This window comes from Nothoprocta perdicaria, unplaced genomic scaffold (genome assembly GCF_003342845.1).
Source record: "Nothoprocta perdicaria isolate Ctin4 unplaced genomic scaffold, notPer1 scaffold_121, whole genome shotgun sequence".
Taxonomy (NCBI): domain Eukaryota; kingdom Metazoa; phylum Chordata; class Aves; order Tinamiformes; family Tinamidae; genus Nothoprocta; species Nothoprocta perdicaria.
The window spans coordinates 410,846-432,438 of NW_020454328.1; the positions used below are offsets into that span (position 1 = coordinate 410,846).

A 21,593-nucleotide genomic window follows, 5' to 3' on the forward strand; every position below is an offset into this window, starting at 1 on the left:
CTTTGGTGACGTTCACCAGCGTGCGCCCTGTTTCCTCCTCCGATGCTGGCAGTGAAGTTAGAAACGCCAAGTCAGTTGGAGGCGCAAGGGACGGCCGAGCCATAGCTACCCTGGGCATTTACTGAGATTTCAGTGCAGAAATGCTGAGTTACATAAAACGTCACCACTTTGGTTTTCCTGAAACACGTTTTATCTCCTGGCCACGCTGGGCGGTTCTCCAACCTGGAGTGCCCTCTTGTGGAAGTGATTTGGTCCTTCCCAAGGCGAGCTGATTATCAAGAACAGTAGCATTAGGAATAGCATTAAAAATAGCATTAAGGATAGCATTAAAGATAGCACTCAAAATAGTATAAAATGCCAAGAACAGGCATTTTGCAGTGCAAACAGTGTCAATTTAAGTGCAAGAGGAACTGTCAGCTCCGTAATTTGGAGCGCTCTGCTCTTTCACCATGCCAAGTTGTTCTCTCCAGCAGAAATTCCCACCCCAGGATATTTTTCCCACCCAGCTTCCTACCACCCTCGCATTGTATGAGTTTTTTACCCATCATGCATCCTGTACACTGCAGGTCCAGCAACATGGGCGATGGCCACCTCCAAACCCGACATCATGATCATCCTCTTGAGCAAGCTGATGGAGGAGGGAGACATGTTTTACAAGGTGAGAGGAGGTTTTCTGGAGAAAGGGAGAAGATGTGCCTTTGGCCTGTCTCTTTGAGGTCTTGTTCTTCATGGGATACCTCAACACTGCTGCCTTAGACCATGGGAGGTAAAAGCTATGGCCTGCAGGGTCCCCTGTGCTGCAGCCTGTTTGGTTTGGGTTAGTTGGGCTGGGGAGAGGGGGGTTGATTGCCAAAATTTGTAAAAAAAAAAAAATAAGGCTGAAACAAAGCCAAGTCTGTCTGCATTCTGGATCTGAGCCAAGTCTTCATTTCCTCATTGCAAACCCCAGAACCCAAGTGTTTCAGGGAGGTTCTCTGTGCTGAGCTCATTGCCCCGGTCTGGCAGCGATGCCGTTACTGAGCACTCCCACGGCAGCGGAACACGGCAGCCAGAGAGGATATCCCAGCAAAGCCTGTGAAAGAAACCCTTGATAATGAGAGCRCATCGTCAGGACAGGGCTGGCCTTATGTTGTGTCCTTAGGCCCCTGAGAGGACATTGCACCGCTGCAGCCCGAGCGCCTTTCTTGGTCTGTGTTTATTTTAAGCTGATCTTGAAAACCTGAAGATTTGCACACACACGGAAAATGTGCAAGTACAACAGCGATTCACTGTTAGCCTCCAAGGGCGAGGCAGCAAATATGCAGAGCTGGCATTGTAGCCGGAGGGAWCTGCCAGAGATACAGCTGAGAAACCTGAGTCTGAACGGTTTTAAAGCTTGCTGTTAGCAGCTGCAGAATTTATGTCTCGGTCATCATGAGTAGCACGTGTCCTAGATCCTGCTTTGCCCTCTTTCTTTCACCCTCTTTGCCACGGCTGCTCCCCTTCAGGACTCAAATCATCCCATCCCCAAAATAGGTGCCCAAAATAGCGAGGGTGAGTCACCCTTTGAAGGTGACTGTTGCGTCCCAATAACTATAAAAGGAACSCAGTTGACAGGCTTAGATGCAGACACCTCATTTTTAGTCACCTTAAGTCCATGGAGATGAATCCCAATCCATTTGTCCAATTTCAGAGCACTTGAAGTTTGTCCCAGGTGTCGCAGAGGCTTCCCTGAACCCCAGGAACGCCACCAAAAGCCCAACTCTTCATATCTAAGTCCTGCCAAGATGGCACATTGCTGTCGGAGAGGTGTGCGGTGTCGTGCAGAAGGAGTGGGCTCTGAAGGGCTTGTGTTTGTGTGTCTTCTTGCACTGGAGCTCCAGAGACCACGTAGCCAGGGAACAGATCGAGGGGCTGCATCAAGTTAACGCACAACAGTTCATGCTGTGTTTCCTGCTCTAGCTTGCGAACTCGGTGAAGTGGGAGATATCATCTTGCAGAAGGCATCTGCATTTCCACAGTTGTTCCCTTGATCAAATGTTCTGGCTTTCCTTCCTAGAAAAGAGCTAAATAGTGAAGCCATGTTACCCTAACCACCCAAAACACTCGTGGGGCTGGTGAGTGACTTTCTGACGGTGCAGTGAGCTCAACGTTGGGCTTTGTGTTGACGTTCTTCTCCTTCCATTAGAAAGGTAAAGTGAAGGAGGCTGCCCAGCGCTACCAGTATGCCTTGAAAAAATTCCCCAGGGAAGGGTTTGGAGAAGACTTGAAAACCTTCCGGGAGCTCAAGGTGTCGCTCCTGCTCAACCTCTCCCGATGTCGAAGGAAAATGAACGTAAGTCCCCCCACCCTTCGTGGCCTTAAGAGCAAGGTGCCACCTTCCCGCCCGTCCGTAGGGATGTGTCTCTCCTGTAGCTGTGCTCCAGCCTGAGGTCTCTCCTCTCTGTAACCTGGTTGTCCTTCACAGAGCACTGACGTTTTATAATTCCAAAGCCGTAAAGTAATGATTTWATATTCATTTCTGCCTATTAAAAATTCATTGCGATGTTTATAGCTTTCTGAATTTTTGATTGCTCCCTTTGGATGCTGGTGTGAATTGGGGGTGGAGGCATTCTTCTGATTTCTAGGGCAGTGGGGAGGGAGGAGCCAGGAGATGGGCTCCTGTGAGTGCTAATTAATTTTAAACGAAGGAGCATGTGCTTAGGGGCTGGTGCTTCCCGGGGCGGTGAGTCATGCAGAAACACCCCCACATCCTCCCCCTCCTCCCAGAGCTGCCACCCGCTGTCACTCTGCTCCCATCTAGCAACATCTAGCGACAAACTTTTGCAGCACTTCTGTTCCTCCACCAGACATGGGCCACCTCCCCCTTTCTCGGCGGCAGGGAAAGGATTTGGTGGCACCTGCAGCTCTTTAAGCAGGGAAGGAGGCAGGTGAAAGGCAATGGGAGCAAAACCATAACGCTGGCGAGCAAGCAATAGAGAACTTTAAAGATGTTCTTTAAGTCAACCAGCTCAGTGCTAAGGCTGCACATTAGGGGCAACATTTTCAGCTAGCTGTTAATGGGCAATGTCAGATACTGTGAYAGAAAGTTTCAGGGGGTTGTAATTATTCTGCAGGTTTTGCACCTATAGGTTAGTCCATAAGGTACCTTCCTCCTGACCATGTTCCCAGCTTAGTCTGTTGGAAAAYACCTTGGTAACTGGTGCTGAAGACAGAAACCAAAGTAAATGCCTAAAGGCCGTGCTTGGAATGTTTTTACTGTAATTTTTTTTATATTCAAAAGCCAAATTTTGTCAAATTGCAGAAAAGCAGGTTCTGGCACATGCCTGAGAATAAGCCCAAGATGATAACAGACAGGAGCAAACTCTGTGCTGTGGCCTTGGGCATGTCGGAGACTTTACCTGGCCTCCACGCAGCTCCCCATGGGTCTCATTAAGACACAGATGGCCTTCCTTGCTTATGGATGGCTGCTGTGATGTGATCTCCTGGTGCTGCCACTCAGAATCCCCAAATCAGTCTGCATTGTGGTGTCACCTTGCCTGGTTGCAGTTACCAGTGTATCTGTAGCCCCTTCTTTCATGCACAGTTTGAGTCAATCCCTTCAAAGTGCCTCACAGACTTCTACAGAGYGGGAGCAGGGACATGGGAAGGGCTTCTGATTGCTTTCCACTGTTGAAAAATCCTTCATGAGATCACATTCCAGCCTCTGTGAGACCACATGTTTCCTCAGGGCTTCAGGATATTGGCCAGGGGTTGCGTGTCCTTGGTGGGACGCAGGCAGTGAGAAGGGAGCCGGGCTCAGTAAAGGGGGCCCTGCTCTCCAGTGGAGATGTGATGCAGCACTGGCCTTAGAGAGGACACACCTTTGCCACTATCTCACTATAAAATAATGCCGAATCCTTGTAAAACATTCCAATACCATCAAGATTTCCCAGTTTACAAGCAGGGAAAAAAAAGAAGTCCAATGTAAGTTTGTTTTCTTCCCGAGTTGTATGTATTTTTTTTTATATTTATATCTATTCAATTACTTATCTACCCACCTATTGTAATGACAGGATTTTGGAATGGCGGAGGAATTTGCTACTAAAGCCTTGGAGCTGAAACCGAAATCTTATGAAGCTTACTATGCAAGAGCAAGGGCCAAACGCAGCAGCAGGTGAGGAGAGAGAAAAATGGAGCCTGGAGGATTCCCTTGTTGATCTGCCAGAAGACTAAAAAGATGTGGGACCAGATTCTTTTCAAAACCCACCAGTGCCATTGCTACATGAGCAGGAGGGCTTGCTTTTGAGTCATGGGCACACTTTTTGTGCACGCTGTCATTGCACAAATCTCAGATTTAAATTGGAGCCCCAGTGTCTTGCAGAGCGGTGCAGAGAAGCAGCAGAGCCGGTGGTCTGTAGCRTCCCCCTGAGTGGCCTCGGGGCTCAGTAGACACCACCACAGTTTGACCTTCCATGCTGCACCACCTGGTCCAGCCAGGTCTTGATGTGGGAGGTGAAGCCATGACATGTTCTGGAGCGAAGTCCTCTAGCTGATCCACGCCAGTTTTACCTGTCCTTTAGTGGTTTGCTCTCCACCGCTTCCAAAAGGCTTTTAAAGAAGCATAAGAACTTGGTTGCCTTCCAGTGGCATCAGCTTCCCCCACGTGCAAGTGTCCTTGTCTCCCCTAGTCCCTCGGACAGAAACCATCGTCACTTTGGCTTTTCTCACTGTTTTCCGTGGTTTGTGCATGTTAGCACCTCTAAGGTCAGCACCATCTGGGCACAAAACACTTTTTCTCCTTGGTTTTGAATGGGTCTTGCCAAGGCAGAGGCTGGTGGTGGGAGGTCCTGGAGAATTTCTTTCTGTATGGCAGGGCAGTGAAGTGGGGTGGATGCACATTCAGACCCAGGTGGGGATTGTTCCCCAGCTCGCAATYATGCTAAAATAGATCGTTGTGCTCAGAAGCAAACAGTGCCCCTGTAAATGACAACCCAGCTCCCTGCATCCCCGGCTCCCTGCTGCTCCTGCGGGCCTCACAGAGCCCCCTGCCCTGGGGCTCCCTCCTGGCCTCCTTGGACAAGGTCAGGCAAAGGGCAGGAGACACGGCCTGGCCCCCCGAGCTGCGGAGCCAGCCCTGCCCATGGGTGCTCTTAGCAGCAGGCAGGGGCAGCTCAGTTTTCACTGGCTCCACCAAAGCCGTGCCTGTTTGCAGCCGTGGGGAGCTTGGCTTTCGGCTGCCTGTGCTTTGGTTTCCCCTTCCCTCGTGTCCCAGGGAGAAAACAAAAGCAGAGGTTGGGTCTTTGTGCTGGGCTGGGAACACGTTTCYCTCTAGCCCAGAACGGCCGCAGTGCCAAGTAACCCCCCGGGAGGCCGAGCTCGGGCCGGCTGTAGCACCCGCAGCCTCTCCSCTCAGTAAAGCAGAGGAGCCCCTGGCCTCCAGGAACAGCTCCCTTCCACTCCCGAGTAATTTCAGTTCTGTTTCTGTCCCTCTGTCAAGCAGGCAGTTTTCAGCAGCCCTGGAGGACCTCAATGAGGCCATCAAGCTGTGTCCGAACAACCGTGAGATTCAGCGGCTGCTCATGCGGGTGGAAGAGGAGTGCAGGCAGGTGCAGCAGCAGCAGCAGCAGCAGCAGGCGCCACTGCCCGTGGAGCCTGAACCCGAAGCCCAACACGAAGAGCTCTATTCCGTGCAAGACCTCTTTGAGGAGGAGTACCTGGAACAGGATGTGGAAAACGTGTCCATTGGCTTGCAGACGGAGTCGAGGCCAAACCAAGGGCTACCCATCATCCAGAGCCCACCGCCATCCCCAGCTCACAGGGACTCGGCCTATATTTCTGGCTCGCCTCTTGGCTCTCATCAGGTCTTTGACTTCAGGTCCAATAGCTCAGTGGGTTCGCCAACCAGGCAGGGATACCAGTCTACGTCTCCTGCTCTGTCTCCAACACACCAGAACTCTCATTACAGACCTAGTCCTCCACACACTTCCCCTGCTCACCAGGGCTCCTCTTACCGCTTCAGTCCACCTCCCGTTGGAGGCCAAGGGAAGGAGTATCAGAGTCCACCACCTTCCCCGCTTCGCAGAGGTCCTCAGTACCGCGCCAGCCCCCCMGCGGAGAGCATGAGTGTTTATAGGTCCCAGTCTGGTTCCCCAGTTCGTTATCAGCAAGAGCCCAGCGGTGTCAGTCAGCTCCCAGGTAGACCAAAGTCTCCGTTATCCAAAATGACGCAACGGTCTTTCCAGATGCCCCAGCTTCCCGTGGCGGTGCCCCAGCAAGGGCTGAGGCTGCAGCCRGCCAAGGCGCAGATCGTGAGGAGCAACCAGCCCAGCTCCGCGGTGCATTCGAGTACCGTGATTCCAACCGGTGCTTACAGCCAAGTTGCCCACTCGATGGCCAGCAAATACCAGTCGGCRTCAGGGGAGATGGGGGTTAGTCAGAGCAGGTTGGTCTATCAAGGCTCCATCGGTGGAATCGTAGGCGACAGCCGACCGGTGCAGCACGTTCAGGCGAGTCTCAGCGCGGGAGCCATTTGTCAGCATGGAGGTCTAGCTAAAGAAGATCTTCCGCAGCGGCCTTCCTCGGCGTACCGGGGCGGGATGAGGTACAGCCAGACGCCCCAGATCGGACGCAGTCAGTCAGCTTCCTACTATCCAGTGTGTCACTCGAAGCTGGACCTGGAGCGCTCTTCCCTTCCTTCGGGCCAGCTGGGCTCTCCAGACGTGTCTCATCTCATCAGGAGGCCCATTACAGTTAATCCCAGTGAAATCAAGCCTCACCCACCAACTCCAAGACCGCTGCTTCATTCTCAAAGTGTTGGCCTCAGATTCTCTCCTTCCAGCAATAGCATCTCATCCACCTCCAACCTGACGCCTAATTTCCGCCCTTCTGCTTCTATTCAGCAAATGGAGATTCCTCTCAAGCCTGCCTATGACAGATCGTGCGATGAACTTTCTCCGGTCTCTCCCACTCAGGGGGGTTACCCCAGCGAGCCAGCCCGCTCCAGGACCACGCCGTTCATGGGAATAATAGATAAAACCGCTCGGACTCAGCAGTACCCCCATCTCCATCAGCAGAACCGGACCTGGGCTGTGTCATCAGTGGATACTGTTATTAGTCCTACATCTCCTGGCAACCTCCCTCAGCCAGAATCATTTAGCCCGCCTTCTTCAATCAGCAACATTGCCTTTTATAACAAAACCAACAATGCACAGAACGGCCATTTGCTAGAGGAAGACTATTACAGCCCCCATGGGATGCTAGCCAATGGGTCCCGGGGAGACCTCCTGGAGAGAGTCACCCAAGCCTCCTCGTATCCGGATGTTAAGGTGGCTAGGACACTGCCTGTTGCACAGGCCTACCAGGACAACCTGTACAGGCAGCTCTCCAGGGACTCTAGACAAGGGCAGACCTCCCCAATCAAACCAAAGAGACCATTTGTGGAGTCTAACGTGTGAAAGACGCTTGTTGGAGTAAGATCCTTATGTTTGCAGCACACACTTCCAAGCTTGATTTCCATGCATATTCTTCTTATTATTTTTTATTTCTCTTTGGTAGTTACATGACCAAGTTTCTCTGGTACTTTGTGCAGTGGTCAGACAGCCATGCACGTGCTCCAGCCCTCTTGTCACCCAGCTGACTGTGAAGCCACCATCAGACGAGCCGGTACCATTTGCCCAGCTCAGAGCAAGTTCCCTCACAGTTTTCAGCTGCCAACCAGGAGATTTTAGCACACAGCRTGGGGTAGGCGAGAACCATCCCCTCCACACTGGGAGGTAACCAGCTCTTTTCAAGAGACAGTCACGTTCGCTCTAAATTAGTTTCTTTTGCCTCAATGAGCTCTTACATCGTTCCGATGAAAATTCCRTGTTGGGAAGAGAGCAGGGAGCCGCTGGCTCCCCGTGCCACTCGCTCGGCCCAGCAAGAGCTGATTTTCTGGAGGAGCAGTGCGGTTTTCATCCTGAGGAGTCYGTGGGGTGGAGAGGAGTTTCCTGCAAGTTGTGGCCGTGGTTTGGTGGCGGTGTCGCCTGCCAGGCAGGAGGGGACGCGGACGCGGCGYCGCTGGCCACACTTCCCAGCGCCCTGGCACCGAGCCGTTTCCTCCAGGGCGTTCCCAGCGAGTATCCGGAGGGATTAAAGCTGCCCCTTCCTGTGCGTGTTGGGCATCAAAGGGATGGGGCCGGCAGCCGCCCGTGCGTTCCGCAAACCGGGATCCCACGCAGCAACGCGCTTCCACCAGCATGCTGTAACCTTGGCGTTGTCCTTTTCACTCCCTTTTTTTTTATTGTTTTGCTTGCAAGGAAAAAGAAATCCGAATAGGGAATTGTATTTGAGGAAGAAAACTGCAATTTAGGAAGTTTGGGKTTTTTTTTTTGGATGGGGATGCCTAACGTGTTGTGAGACAGGAAGGGTCCAAGCAGACGCGTTAGCAGAGCTCGTGTCCTTGCCAGGCCCGTGCGTGGCTGTGTCCTTAGAGCTGCAAGATCTGTTCCTGAAATTCTGGGAAGCAATGGCCATGTTCCTCACCTGGAGACGTTAGAGACACTGTTTTTCTCTTTAAGGACCTGTAGTTAAAAAAAAGAGATATTTATAATTTATTTATGCAATTCGTTTCTTGGGTTTGTCTTTTTTGTTGTTGCTGGTTTTTCCTTTTTTTTCTAAGCTAATCACGTCGAGGCAGCATGAAAAGCAGAGGACCCTTTTGAAACCCTTTGTACGGATCTTTCCCCATTATTCCCTGGGATTTTACAGGAGGGCGGTGGGACTTTCTCTACGGATGCTTGGGTTCCTCTCAGCTTGCTGTTGTGCAGTCTGCCTTTTTCCATTGCCAAGGGCCAACAATGCTACGAGCCGGGCATGGAGGGGCAGAGCGTTCATCCTGTAGCTTGTTTTAAAGCAAAACAGTGCCTGTTGCCCAGTGCTGAATCTCCTTCCTATGCGACCTTATTAAGAGCGAGAGGAGCAATATCCCAGTGTTTCCAAGGGCTACGTGAATCTAGGAGTAGATGGAAAACCTGCCAAGCCAAGTGGAAGGGTCCGGCCCCATGGGACGCCAGCGCAGCTGCGTTCATTTACACCAGCGAAGGCTTTGGCTGGAGCTCTAGGCAGCCCCTGGCTTTGGTTGAGCTTTTTCTCCTGCTTTCTTTGGCTTTCTTTTGGCTCCTCTTGTTGCGATCCCGCTGCCTGATTCGCTGGGACCGGGACACGCGTAACCCTGGCGTGACGGAGGCTCGTGTTTCGGGGACACCTCGGAGGCGCCCGTGGGTCATGGGGACCGTTTGGCTTCCGTGGGCCTCGGAGACGCCCGTGCCCCTTTGGCTCTCTTTCTGTGTTTCCCCAGGCTGGTGCTTGTACCGGGGTCGGCGGTTGCTTTCTTGCGGTGCGACACCGTCCTGACCCTCAGCTTCGTTGCAGGGATGTGCAACGCAGGTTGGAAAGCGGCGGTAACTTCAGGCTCGACGGCTGCAGGGAGCCAGGCAGGTGCATGTGCTGTCTCTCCTCGAAAAGGACGTGATGGCTTTTTGGGGCTTGCTCTCTTTTTCCAGTAGCGTGTTCTGTGTCAGCCTGTCCGTGGTGCGGAGCAGCAGCGACGTCTGCGCCGAGCCTCCTGTCCCCCCGCTTTCCTGAAGGTATCAGTGGCTTTTTCCGCCTTTAGCTGCTGCTTTGAAAAGCCAAAACAACCCAGTTCAGCCCCGGTCTTGTCTTATAGGCTCAAGCTGCAGCCTGGAGGTGTAGAAGCCAGCGAGAGCTGCCTGGGCTTTGCTGCCCTGCAGAAACGTCCCCTGCCCACAGCAAAATTGTCCCCTGCCCGTGGCTTTGGGTTTGGTGTCCCAAGGGAAACAGATCACCTCCAAACTCCCCCTKTATGCCCATGCCAAGAGGAAGCAGCACCTAAGCACTGCAGCGGGCAGGGCGGATATGTTCACGGTCCCACGTGCGGCATTTTCACAGGGTTCTTGCACTGACAGTTTTCCATCCGTTCTCTCTGTACATGGGTGCACTTTACTGTTTGGATTTGTTCCTATGATAAATACTGGATATTTAAGCGTGAGTAGTGTCTTCATTAGAAAATAGCAAAGCAGCTCTTGTCGCTTAGTGTATTTTTTCAAAAAAAAAAAAAAAGGAAAAAGGGAAAAAAGAGATGAATGAAAACAATGAATCACCACGTTTATAGCACAAAAACTGAYTCCTGTATATAAGCATCAACTGATGGAGCAATTTTTAACCACAGAGTTATTTGCAGTGATTTTTAAAGCGCTTCCCCAGCATTTTTCTTAGGGAGAGCCGAGGCCCTATTGTGGCCGATCGGGAAGGAGGGTCCCTGGCAGAGCTGCTTGGATCCCACCGTGGGCGCTGCCTTGGACCCAGCTCAGCCGACGTGCCGAGTTCAGGTGCGTTTTAGCAGGTGCCGAGTTCAGGTGCAGTTTAGCGGGTACTGAGTTCAGGTGCGTTTTATCAGGTGCTGAGTTCAGGTRCATTTTAGCAGGCCCCCAGCAGATGTCCCCCGCATCCCGTGCCGGGGCTCGGCTCTCCCGGCATCGTGCCACCCGAGCTCCTCATTTCTCCCCCGGGCTGGAAGGATCCCCAGGACCCGGCAGTAGGGCCAGTTGGGTTAGGAGCGGCTTTGGAAAGGGACTTTGGTGGCTCTCGGAGCACAAGGGGCTGCAGCAGGGCTCAGCGGAGCCCCCAGATCTTTTCCATTTCTCCTCTTTTTTTTTTTTTTTTTTTTTTTTTGTTTTGTTTTGTTTTTTTTTGTTTTAATCTTTTCCTTCACGGCTGTAAAGAAAACTGCTTAGTGAGTGCAACCATGGCCAGGTGCCTCCATGCAGCGCCGGGGGGCTGCCAGATACTGCCCCCAGCTTGGCCCCCCACCAGCGCAAGGACAGCGGTGTCCCCAGGGTCTGAGCAGCGCTCAAGCCCACGCGCCAACTATGCTGGATGCGGGGGCCTTGGGGCTCCACTGGCAGAGGGATGAATCCATGGGGAATTGGAGCGATTCCCGACGGAGCGCGAGGGCTCCCGGGCTGCGTGGTGGAGTGGAGTGCTCGGGGTAAGCGGCATGAGTCGGGGCRCCGCAGTGCGCCGGGCAGCCCGGGGACACGAGCACAATGGCGGGAGCCGCTCGGCCCGATTTCTGTTGTCGTCTTTCCCTCTCGGTGCCATTTGGATAGTTGCTGGATTTTGGTGTTCCAACTCTTTTTTTCTACCACAAACCACTAAGGGCTCAACCATTTAGCACGATCCGCTCGGCGTCCCCGCTCCCGACGGCAGCCGCGGCCAACGCAGGGAAAGGCGCCCRAGGCCTCCGAGGGCGGCCGGCTCCTCCACCGCATCCTTTCCTCGGCAACCTRCAAGGACTCTGGCTGCGGGCAAGGCAAGGCAAGGCAAGGGTGGAGAAAGCCTCGGGCGCAGGGATGCGGCCGCCTGCGCTTGCAGCCGCCACGGCGCTCCGAGCAGCGCCGCTCGTTCCCGAGCCTCCCGTGGACTCTGCCGGTGCTGCGGGATCGTCGCTGCCCGGCCTCTCCTCTGCCATGGTGTCGCCTCCCGACGTCCTGTCCGTCCTGTCTTCACGTCCACGAGGACCCGTGTCGGTGTGTGCAGCACTCCCCACTCTGTGAGTCGTCCCCCTGCCTGGTGGCCACCCTCCAAGACACTTGCTGGGAAGACCTTTAAAACTTTTCCTTTAGCTTTTCTATAACTCCGATGTAAAGGACTTTTCTCTGTACAGTATATTATTCAATGCATGTTCTGTTCTCTCTACTGATATATCGAGCACCACRCGGTCGTGACGTCGCGCGGCGGGAAGAGCGGCCCCTGCGCCCAGCCAAGGCCTTCGCCTCTCGTGTATAAGGAAAGGAGACAAAATTCTTTTTTTTTCCTTTGCTGTATTTGCTTGAGCAGAGTTTTCTTGTCTGTACATGTGAGCTGTGAGATAGATGTGAAAAGTTCCAAAAAGAATGCATTTCCCCCCGCCCCACTGTATACAGATTGTAATCTGTACAATGAAAACTGTATGTATGAAAACAAAAACAAAAAATGTACTTATTTATAAATGGTTAACACTTGGACACCGAATCCGGAGAGGCCTTCTTACCCCTGCGGCAGCTCCAGGGCCACTATCCCTTGGGATGTGCAGAGATGCTGCCACGCATCCCGCTGGGATGGGGTGGCCACTGAGCGTGGGGACTTGGGGATGAGAAGGGGCAAATCCCTTTTCCTTTTGGGATCATTTTTTTTTCTAAGCGAGCCCAGAGGAGACCAGCCCGTCTCAAACAGCAGCTCTGCATGAACTGCAGGTGAGGCCGAGCGGCGCGCTGGCTGCATGCAGGGGAGGGAATCCCGCGGTTTGGGGTGTTTTGCAAGTGTTGCTGGGGCACACAGAGCAGAGCAGGGTCGAGTTGAGCTGCAGATATTTATTATGCCGGGAACTACAGCAAGCGAACAGCACGCGGCACGGCACGGGATGTGGCAGGCATTAAGGCAGTCCCGTCGCGGAGCCCCCTCCTTGCATCGAGCCGCAGCCCTGACCGCCTGGGCACGACAGGTTAAAAAGGAGAGTAGAAAAACCCTGGCGAGTCTCAACATCCGAGCTGCRCTTGGGCACGAGGAAACGCAGACGGGCCCTGGCGCTTGGGTGGTTTTCTTTGCTTTTCCAGGCGCGTCCTGCGGGACCGGGGCGCCCGGCAGGTTCAGCCTCCTGGCGGCAGCCCCTCAGGGACAGCCTGGCCCTGACTTCCCCCAGCAAGGCGAGCGTGATTTYGGGAACATCACAGTGTTTCCTCCTCCAGCAACGCAGCGGACTCAGCCCCCGTCACCCTGAAAGGAGAAATGATGCTTTTTTTTCCAGGAAAAAGTCGCTGATGGCTCCAACACCCTTTGCAGATTGGAGCCCCAAGGCCGGGAGGCAGGAGCGGGGCTGCCGGCCGAAGGACCAGGCTGCTGTGGAGCAGGGAAGGATCCGGCCCCGGCTTCTGCGCAGGGAGTGGCTCTTCCCCGGGCGGGCAGGCAGGGACGGCGGCTGTGAGGCTGCGAAGGGGCAGAGCGATAAGTGCGGGCGGCGCTGCGCCCTGGCCCGCGAGCAGGTCCCCATGCCGCGGTCCCCACGGGGCCCTGCGCCGGGGAGCGGAGCCGGGCGGCGCGGGGGCTCCTGTGGCACCGTCACTGGCTGCCGCCGGGGCTCTCGGCCTCCGTCAGGGTCTTGAAGTCCATGGAGAGGGCGAGCTCCTCGGGCAGCGGTGGGCGCCTCCAGTCCTCGCGCGTCACGATGTAGCCCACGAGCAGCCCRAAGGCCACGAGCAGCAGCCCCAGCGTGTTGGCCAGGACGCCCTCGGCCGGGAACTTGCTGTAGGTGTCCCTGGAGGAGCGAGAGTGGGGCTGGGGGGACAGCCCTGCCCCGGGCGTCCCCCTGCGACCGGCCCTGCTCCCCTGCATGAGCCTGTGGGATGGGCACTGGTTTGGGGTCGAGGGGAACTGCTCCCTTGGGGGGAAATGGGAGCAGGCCCRGTGCGTCCTCGGGGCAGCTGGGTCCTGTCCCATCCCATGTGCCCTGTCCCCCCACCAGCGGTCCAACGTCCCCTTCCACTCGTGTCCTTGACCGGAGCTGCTTGGTCCCCAGCAGGCTGTGCCCTTCCCCTGCTCCCCACCCATGGTGCCGGGCAGGGTGGTGTCCCCCACCGTGTCCCCAACCCTGGGCCGGTCCCCGGTGTCCCCTGGTGGCAGCAGCAGGTTGGGAGGCGACACCAGGGCACCCACCTGATGTGGAAGAGCAGCATCTCGGTGATGCCCAGCAGGGACGTGGCCACGGAGAGCGCGAGCAGGGCCACGCCGCCGAACACATGCAGGGGCCGGTAGCGGCCGCGCAGCGCCCAGCCCGCGCCGGGGAACACGAAGAGCCCCAGGCCCAGGAGCCACTGCGGGGGGGACAGCGGGGACGGCGGGTGGCGGCGGGAGCCCCGTGTGGCCCCCACGGCACCAGGCCCTCACCTGCAGCGTGAAGAGCACCAGGACGGCCAGGCCGCACCAGGCGTGCAGGCTGTAGGCGTGCGCCACGCCGCCGGCGCTGTGCGCCTCGAACACGGCTGCCACGCCTGCCGGGGACGGGGACAGCGGGGACGTCACGGCCGGCGGGGACACATCACAGCCAGCGGGCACCCCCGGCGCGGGGGGCGGGCGGCCGGGCAGGGCGCGGGCCGGGGCGCTCACCCACGATGGCCACGAGCAGTGCGGCGCCGTGCAGCAGYGCGTGCAGCGCCTTGGCCGAGCGCTTGGGCTCCGTGCGGAACACGCGGAAGGCCAGGAGAGCTGCGGGCACAGGGCGCGTGTCCCCCACGTCCCGCTGCCCGTCCCCCGCACCCCCCGCCGCAGCCGCTCACCGTCGCCCTGCAGGAAGACCATGGCCAGCACCATGCAGAGCGGGTGCACGTTGAGGCGCAGGGCGCCCGCCCAGGCCAGCCCGCCGCGGTAGCCGCCCAGCCAGGCGCCTGTGGCCGCCAGYGCCGCCAGGCCCAGGACCTGCGACAGGGCCACGGCGGCCGAGAGCACGCGGGGGCCGGCGGGCGGCGACGCGGCGCCCTCCATGGCGCTGCCGGCACCGACACCTGCGCAGGGGGACGCGGGAGGGGAGCGGGGCCCCTGGAGCTGCCGCTCCTCCCTCACCTGCCACGGAGCCGCCGGCGCTTCCTGGTCCGCCCAGCACGGCCGCCGCCACCRCGCAGGGGGCTCCATCCCTCCCTCCCCAGCCCTGTCCCCATGGCCAGTCCCCAGCCCGTGGGACGCGCGTGTCCCCATCCCTTTCACCGCAAGCGCGGGGGCCGCCGGGCTCCTCCAGGCCCAGCGGGGCTTGGGGATGCGGGTGGCGGCTCCTGGGKACATGTGTCCCCCCCGGCGGTGGCTGTGGCAGCGGCGCCGGCCGCAGCCACCTTGATGGCATCAGGCTGGATAAGTGAGTTAGAGCGATGGGTTTGTGCCATTAGCCCTGGCAGCAGCCGCCGCCTGGGGCCATGCGGGGGCTGCGGGGGCGGCAGGGACGTGTCACCGTCCCAGGGACAGGGACAGGGAGGTGGCCCGGCCTCAGCAGYGAGCCCAGCTCTGCCTCCAGCCGCGTCTCTCCCACCAGAGACCCCAGCGCAAAAACCACCGAGGAGGAGGACCAGGGACAGGGCCTGTTTGCAGCACGGTGTCCCACCGCCCCTGGAGCTTCTCCTCCTTCCTGGCGGGTTTTGGGGCTGGGAAGTATTGGCAGGTTCCTGTCCTGGCCAGCACCTCCCTCCATCCCAATGGATACGGCCCCGGTCCCATCTCTTCCCGGTGGGAGGTTTTCTGACAGGGGGTGGCCAGGAGTGTCCTGGGCACCCCCCCAGTCCCATGGGACCCCTGCACCCCATGTCCCTCTCCSCTCGTCACCGCTGCTCTGCTTGGCTGGGATTTACCTCCTGCAAAGGCTTTGGAGGGAAAGGCATCTTTTCAGGGAAGGATTTGGGGATGGGGGTGTTTGGGGTTGGGGGGTTTGAGGTTGGGGGGTTTGGAGAGGGGAGGATTTGGGGATAAGGGAACTTGGGATGGGGGGATGTGGAGATGGGATCAGGCGATAGGAGGATTTGGGGATGGGGGGATTTGGGGAGGGGGGGATTTGGGGAGGGGGGCATCTGGGTTTTGGGCTGCTGGGGGTGTCCTGACCTACCTGGGTGCTGCTGGTGCTGCCGCGCTCGCCCGGCYGCTGCGCCCGCGGGATCTGAGCAGGGACAGGGCTGAGCCGGGGACAGGGCAGCGCGTTGGCACGGCAACGGTGGCGCTGGCGCTGGCGGGGGGCCCTCCCTCCATGCCCGCCCCCCTGCCCCCGTCACCGCCAGCATCCCTGGAGTGGGAGGCTGGAACACCGGGATGTCGGGGGGAGGAGTGGAGGGGACGACTGTGCAACAACGGGAGGGAAATCGGGGGGTGCAAAATGAGGGGAGGCACCGAGGGGCATTTGACAGCCCTGGTGGCTGTGACTCTTGGAGTCCTGGGTGCTCCCAACCCCCGTGCTGGTGTCACTGGTGTCACCCTGGAACCGGGACCCTGCAGCCTCCCCCCTGCTCGGAGCCCTGGGTGCCGTCGGGTGCCCCCCAATCGGCAGCTGGGCCCCTCCTGGAGAACGTCCCCTCCGTGCGCGTGGTTCCGGCACGCGGTGCCACTAGATGTCAGCAGCAACGTGCGGGACCGCGGGCGGGGACCGAGCACCCTTGGGTCCACGGCCCTGAACGAGGYGGTTCCTGCAGCATCCAGAGTGGAGCAGCCTCGGAGCTGGCGCCCACATGGATGAAACCTCCCAGCCCCGGCCCCGGGAAACCCTGCGGCTCCGGCGGGCACCAGGAGCAAAGTCTGGGCCCAGCTCTCCCAGGGCAGAGTCTGCAGCGCTCGGGCGCCCAAGGCCATGGGGAAGGTGACACTTGCAGCGGCCACCTGCACTCGCCTTTTATTGCTCCGGGGCCTCTCGGGAAATGATCTGGCAGTGCTAATCCGTGCAATTAAACTGCAATAAACCCCAGAGACTGGGAACCTGCAGCGGCTGCACCCTGGGCTCCTCGCGCGGCCCCAGCAGCAGTYGCTGGGCTTGGGGCATCCCAAGCAGAGCAGAGCTGAGCCCCTGTGCACCCCAGGAGGAGGGAGGTCTCCATCCTCATCCTCGCTTTTCCTCGCTGCTGCATCCCCTTCTTGGCCTCCAAGGTGCAGCTGGAGGCCAAACGCAGCCGCAGCCCCTGCCTCCTCTGCGCAGCGGGGCCTTCACCCTCCCCTCCTCCTCCTCCTCCCTCCGTGTGGGTGCCCACGGCGGCTCTTGCCCTGCAGCTCTGCCCAACTGTCAGCGCCGATCGATCAGCACCGCGTTGGAGTTCCTGCCTCTGATGAAGGGTGACACTGGGGCGGGCGCCGCAGCGCGAGGCTTTCCCGGGGCTCTCGGAGGGGGCGCTGGGCAGGAGGCGTCCTGGGCATCCCGGCCACCGGCTGCGTCCCCTTGTCCTGCTGGCCCCACTGGCCCAGAGCCATTCATGGGCATCTGGCTGCCCAGTGTCACCCCCAGCCTTCTGCAGCGTGGAATTGGGAGCAGGCAACACAGGAGCCACCGGGCTGGGCCAGGAGGGGCTGCTGGTGGCCTGGGCTGGTGCTCGTCCCTCTGCTGTGCCAGAAGTGCCAGGCACCCCGTCGCACAGTGCCTTTTCCAGCACAGGAAGCATCCCCAAGGGGAAGAGCATCCCTGGGCCAAGGGTGTCCTCAAGCCAAGGTGGCCTCGCACGGGTGCAGAGAGGCTCCYGCAAGGGCACCAAATCCAGCACGTTGGCCTTAGCGCAGCACGGAGAGCGATTCGTCAGCAGCTCTTTCATTAAAGACGCTGCCGCAGGCGTAATGACTTTATTAAATCTGCCTGGGCCTCGGCCGTGTCTCCAGCGGCGCTAATGAAATTCTCTCCCTTCTCATGGGGAAGGAGCCGAGGCAGGAGCAGAGCCTCCCGGGCCAAGCTGGAGCACCAGAGCACTGAGCTGGAGCACCAGAGCACCGAGCTGGAGCAGCGGAGCACCAGGACCAAGCCGGAGCTCCGGAGCACGGAGCCGGAGCACCAAAGCGGGGCCAGGCGCAGTCGGCAGCACGTGCGGCGGCAGCCGGGGCCGTGCGTCGTCCCTGCGCGCTATCGCGGGGTTATCGTCGTGGTTACTCTTTAACAGCCGCCCGGAGCAGCAGCGCTCGGTGGGACCTGCCCRTGCGGTACCTGCCGTCCCGTGCAGGGAGCTGCCCGTGCAGGGAGCGCGCGAGCGGGAGGGCAGCGCCGGGACGCAGCCGCACGTGTCCCCGGCCACGTGCCCCAGTCCAGCGCACATCGCCCGGCTGCAAAAACCGGGTGCGATTYTGGGAAAAATGGAAAAAAAAATACACAGAACGAGGCAGTTTTCTGCTGCCTAGCGAGCTGAATTGATGCAGCAAAGGGACCCCCAGCTTCAGCTCCTGGTCTATCAGCCCCACAGCCAGAGCCCATTCCCTGCTCCGGGTTTCTTCCTGGCACCACCTGAAGGTTATTCCACATCAGCTGGTCCCTGTAACAAGCCCAGATTGGGACCTGTTGGGCAAAAGCAGCAGTTCTTGCCCTTCCTGCTGTTCCCCTGGTGTTGGCACGTTCCCCTCCCTCTGCCTGCCCTGATTTTCACATCACTGTTTTGCTGAGCTGCCCATGTTTGTTTTTCCCTATTTTTTCCCCTGTCTCAAGTATTTTATCACTAAGAAATGCTAATCTGCCAGCTGCCTCCCTGATGCTGGTGAGGGCCGGCGCTCTGGGAAGTAGCCCCTGCGGAATTGCCATTTTTTCCTAAAAAACGGGGGGAGAAAAGCCCATATTTGAAGGCAGCAGGGCTGCGAAACRGGCAGCCCTGGCACAGCCGGGCTCAGCGGCCTGGCCCAGGCTGCTCCATATCCAGGGATGGGCTGTGAGTCCTTGGCTGGTTCCTCCCAACGCCAGGAATCCCTGAATCCTCCCCACCTGCTCCATGGGCTGGGATCTGCTCTCAGAGATGAGGGGGAAAAACCACCTATTGGTGCCGAGTGGTTTATTTGCCTGCAGAACTGAGGGGATGTGCCGGGTGCCGCGGGGCTCTGCGGGACCCGGGGACGTTGTTCGCAGCCGCCTCCAGGCAGGATAAAGCCGGGAGCACCGGGATGCAGGCTGGGGCTGCTGCTCGGCCACGTGCCTGGCTGGAAAAGCGGCGTTTTGCCTTCGGCCTCATGGACTCGGCTGAGAAGGACCCGCGATAAGATCTGCACCGYGAAGGCAAGTGCTTAATCTGCTGCAGAAGAGGCCAGGGGAGCGTTTACGGGGATTTTAATAGCGGCTCGGATAAACAGCCGTGATAACCCAACTTGCAGCAATGATTAATGCTCCAAGAGCAGTCACGCTCGCTCGCCGCAGGGCCAGGATTGTTTTCTTTTATTAAAAAAGAAAGGGAAAAAAAAAGACAGGAAAAATAATGGACTTTGCCACATTTTATGGGCTGATAGGTGTGGAGAGAACACGCTGGCCTCTTGCTGTACCCGGCGCTGGTGCCAATGACGCCAGAGCTGTGCTGGGTGTTGCTGGGCGCTGTGGAAGTTGGGATGAGGGAGATGAGGAGCGAGGGATGAAGGAGCAGAAAGGCAGGGATGGAGAATGAGGGATGAGGGACAAGGACTGGGGCTCCGGCCGGACTCTCACCTGTGGTGCCCTTGCCCATGAGCATCCCAGTCACTCATCCCGCCCCTAGGACATCTCCTTCATGGATGGCCAGGCTCGTTTCCCTCTCTTGGGCCTGGAGACAACCCTTGGGACAACCCTCATCCACCTCTGAGCTTCTCCCTGCCCAGAAGAGCCACCAAACAGAGCTAGGGCCACTCTCGCTGGGGCCACCAGCCTGGAAATGCGGCCCAGACCTAGAGGCTGTAGAGGGGAGGCTCGGTCAGAGCCCAGGGCTTAATTCTCAGCTTAATTTAGTGTAATTTGTTATCGCTGCTGCCTCCTGGCCGCGGTGCTCATCCTGACGGCTCCTAATTGCGGTAGCGGTGGCAGGGCTGAACCGCGCGGCGAGCGCCAAGGTGGCTTGGGAGGCGGCATCTCGTTTGGGGGCTCGGGAAGGAGCGGCTCGGATGGAAAATTCRGGAGGGAGGCCACGTCACAGCAGCTGGGAAGGCAGCTGAGTGGATTACGTGCTCCGATAATTGATTGAGTCCATCAGTAGATAAAGCAGCACCGTTCCGAGCCGGGGGCCGGAGCGCGAGGAGGAATTCTCCACGCGGGGAATTTTCTCATACAATAAAGCCCCGACCATGGGGAGAAATAACGTGCCCAGATCCCGAATGTCATCGCGGGGGAGAAGGGCCCAGCAGGGACACCAGCAAGCAGCGGGATGGGGACCGGAGCTTCCCTCCGGATCCCCTGGGACGGGGAGTGTTTCCCCATYGCTGCCCAGCACCTGGACGAGTCTGCGGATGCCCCGTGGGTCCCCCGGGCTCGGGGCGCTCAGCAGAGCAGGATGAGGCCCGCAGGAGGCAGCAAGGCTGGTGCCACCACCCAAAACGGTTCAAAGCACCAAAATAACAGTAAGTATAAGGAAAGCTGCTGCCTGCAAAGGTCCTGCCGGGCGGTGTCTGTCCGTCTGGCCTGCCGGTAGCCGGGCTCCCTTTCCCAAGCGTGGATCCCTTTCCCAGCACTGGTCTCCGTGGCAGCCCTGGTTTTCCCACCCTTGTTCCTTCTGGATGTTCCTTCCCCTGGATGGCCTGGGGCCACCGAGCATCCCCCTCCTCCTTGCATCCTGGGTGCTACTTCTTCCCAATCCCAGCAGTTTTGAGGGCGATGGGATCTCGCGGCACTGTGGGCATCCTTGGGATGCAGGAGCAGGGCGACCGTTTCCCAGCCCGCGCAGGGAAGCGGGATCCTCGTACCGCAGCTCCCTGCCTCGCCACGGCCTCCCCGCTCTCCGGACCTCGCGGATTGCGACATCCCGGCCCCGCTGGCTCCCGGCGCCGGAGCAGCCGCGTGGCCAGGGAGCAGCGCCCAGCGCAGCCCTTCCCGTCCCCGCTCCCGCTGCCCGGCAAACACATGGAATTGCTGCGGGAAGAGCGTGGAGAAGCGGAGTGAGGAGGCAGCACCCGGGRAGGCACCCACGGTGGGTGCAGGGAGCGGGCACTTGACGTCCCCCCCATGGATGGTGGCACCTGGGACACATCCCATGCCCAGGTGGTGGAGCAGAGCCCAGAGCCTCCTGTGCCTTCACGGAGGTGGGAGAGCCACAGGGCTGCAAGCAAACCGCCTGGTCGCGGGCCAAGCTGGAGCCGGGCCCAGCGGTTTTCACATTTTCCAGCAAACCAGAGTTTCCAAGGACCTGCTGCCTGAGGTGAAAGCAGCCGGGGTAGATCCGGCCTTGGGGACGGGCGCACCTGGATCGGGGCTTGGAGCGCAGCGGGATCGGGGGGGTTGGACGCGATGACCTSTGAGGTCCCTTCCAACCTTAAACGTTCTRTGATTCYATGGTCAGGGAGAGGAGCTCTGCAGTCCGGGTTTGCTGGGGGAAGCCGCGAGGCAGGGGGTTAATGGCCCTTATGTGGTTGCAGTCTCCTAAATGTCTTCCTTTTCCTCGGGAATGTCTTCCCGCTGGGAAGTGCGTCCTGCGACTCGGGGCAGCAGCGCAGGCGAGCGGCAGCGCTCTGCAGCGCTCTTGCTGGCCCGGGCAGTGCGCACTAATCCCAGCGGATCCCACTGAGCGGCTCAGTTCCCGGACCTGGAGCCAGGCTGGGACGTTAACSCTTTCCCGGCCGCATGCCGGGGGGAGGACACATCCAAACCTTGATTTTTTTCCCCCAAACCCAGCCCTGACTGGGGACAAAGGAGATTAGTTAATCAAAAACATATATGTATATCTTTTTTAATCTATCAAGCTGGCAGCAGCCTGTGGGGGGGCACTGGGGACCCCGTTGGCTCCAGCATCCCGCAATGTGGCTGTGTCCAYCCAGGCGGGACACCCCACAGCCGCAATCCCCTCGCTCCTTCCTTCCTTCCCCCCTCTCCTTGCCCTTTCCGGCCCCGCGGGCGGCACGAGAGGGACTTTGCCCGGGGCAGCGGCGGCGCTTCCCGCCCCGCGCGGGGC

At 58.6% G+C, this 21,593-nt stretch overlaps 2 protein-coding genes across 2 annotated transcripts in view; one reads left to right on the forward strand and one right to left on the reverse strand.

The window, feature by feature from the left end:
* Positions 1-8,523, forward strand: part of TANC2 (tetratricopeptide repeat, ankyrin repeat and coiled-coil containing 2) — a 113,301-nt gene extending 104,778 nt beyond the window's left edge. The window contains exons 23-26 of the mRNA XM_026054423.1: positions 567-658; positions 2,168-2,314; positions 4,035-4,135; positions 5,462-8,523. Of these exons, the coding sequence (XP_025910208.1) occupies positions 567-658; positions 2,168-2,314; positions 4,035-4,135; positions 5,462-7,415 (2,294 nt within the window). The 3' untranslated portion in view covers positions 7,416-8,523. The remainder of the gene's footprint in view (positions 1-566; positions 659-2,167; positions 2,315-4,034; positions 4,136-5,461) is intronic.
* Positions 8,524-13,098: 4,575 nt separating this feature from the next.
* On the reverse strand, positions 13,099-14,535 carry LOC112960217 (cytochrome b561). The gene is made up of 5 exons (XM_026054422.1): positions 14,331-14,535; positions 14,161-14,259; positions 13,942-14,045; positions 13,711-13,868; positions 13,099-13,312 (listed from the first exon to the last, which is right to left on the reverse strand). The coding sequence occupies exons 1-5, from the start codon at positions 14,533-14,535 to the stop codon at positions 13,117-13,119; spliced, it is 762 nt and encodes a 253-aa protein (XP_025910207.1). The 3' UTR covers positions 13,099-13,116.
* Positions 14,536-21,593: the final 7,058 nt, after the last annotated feature.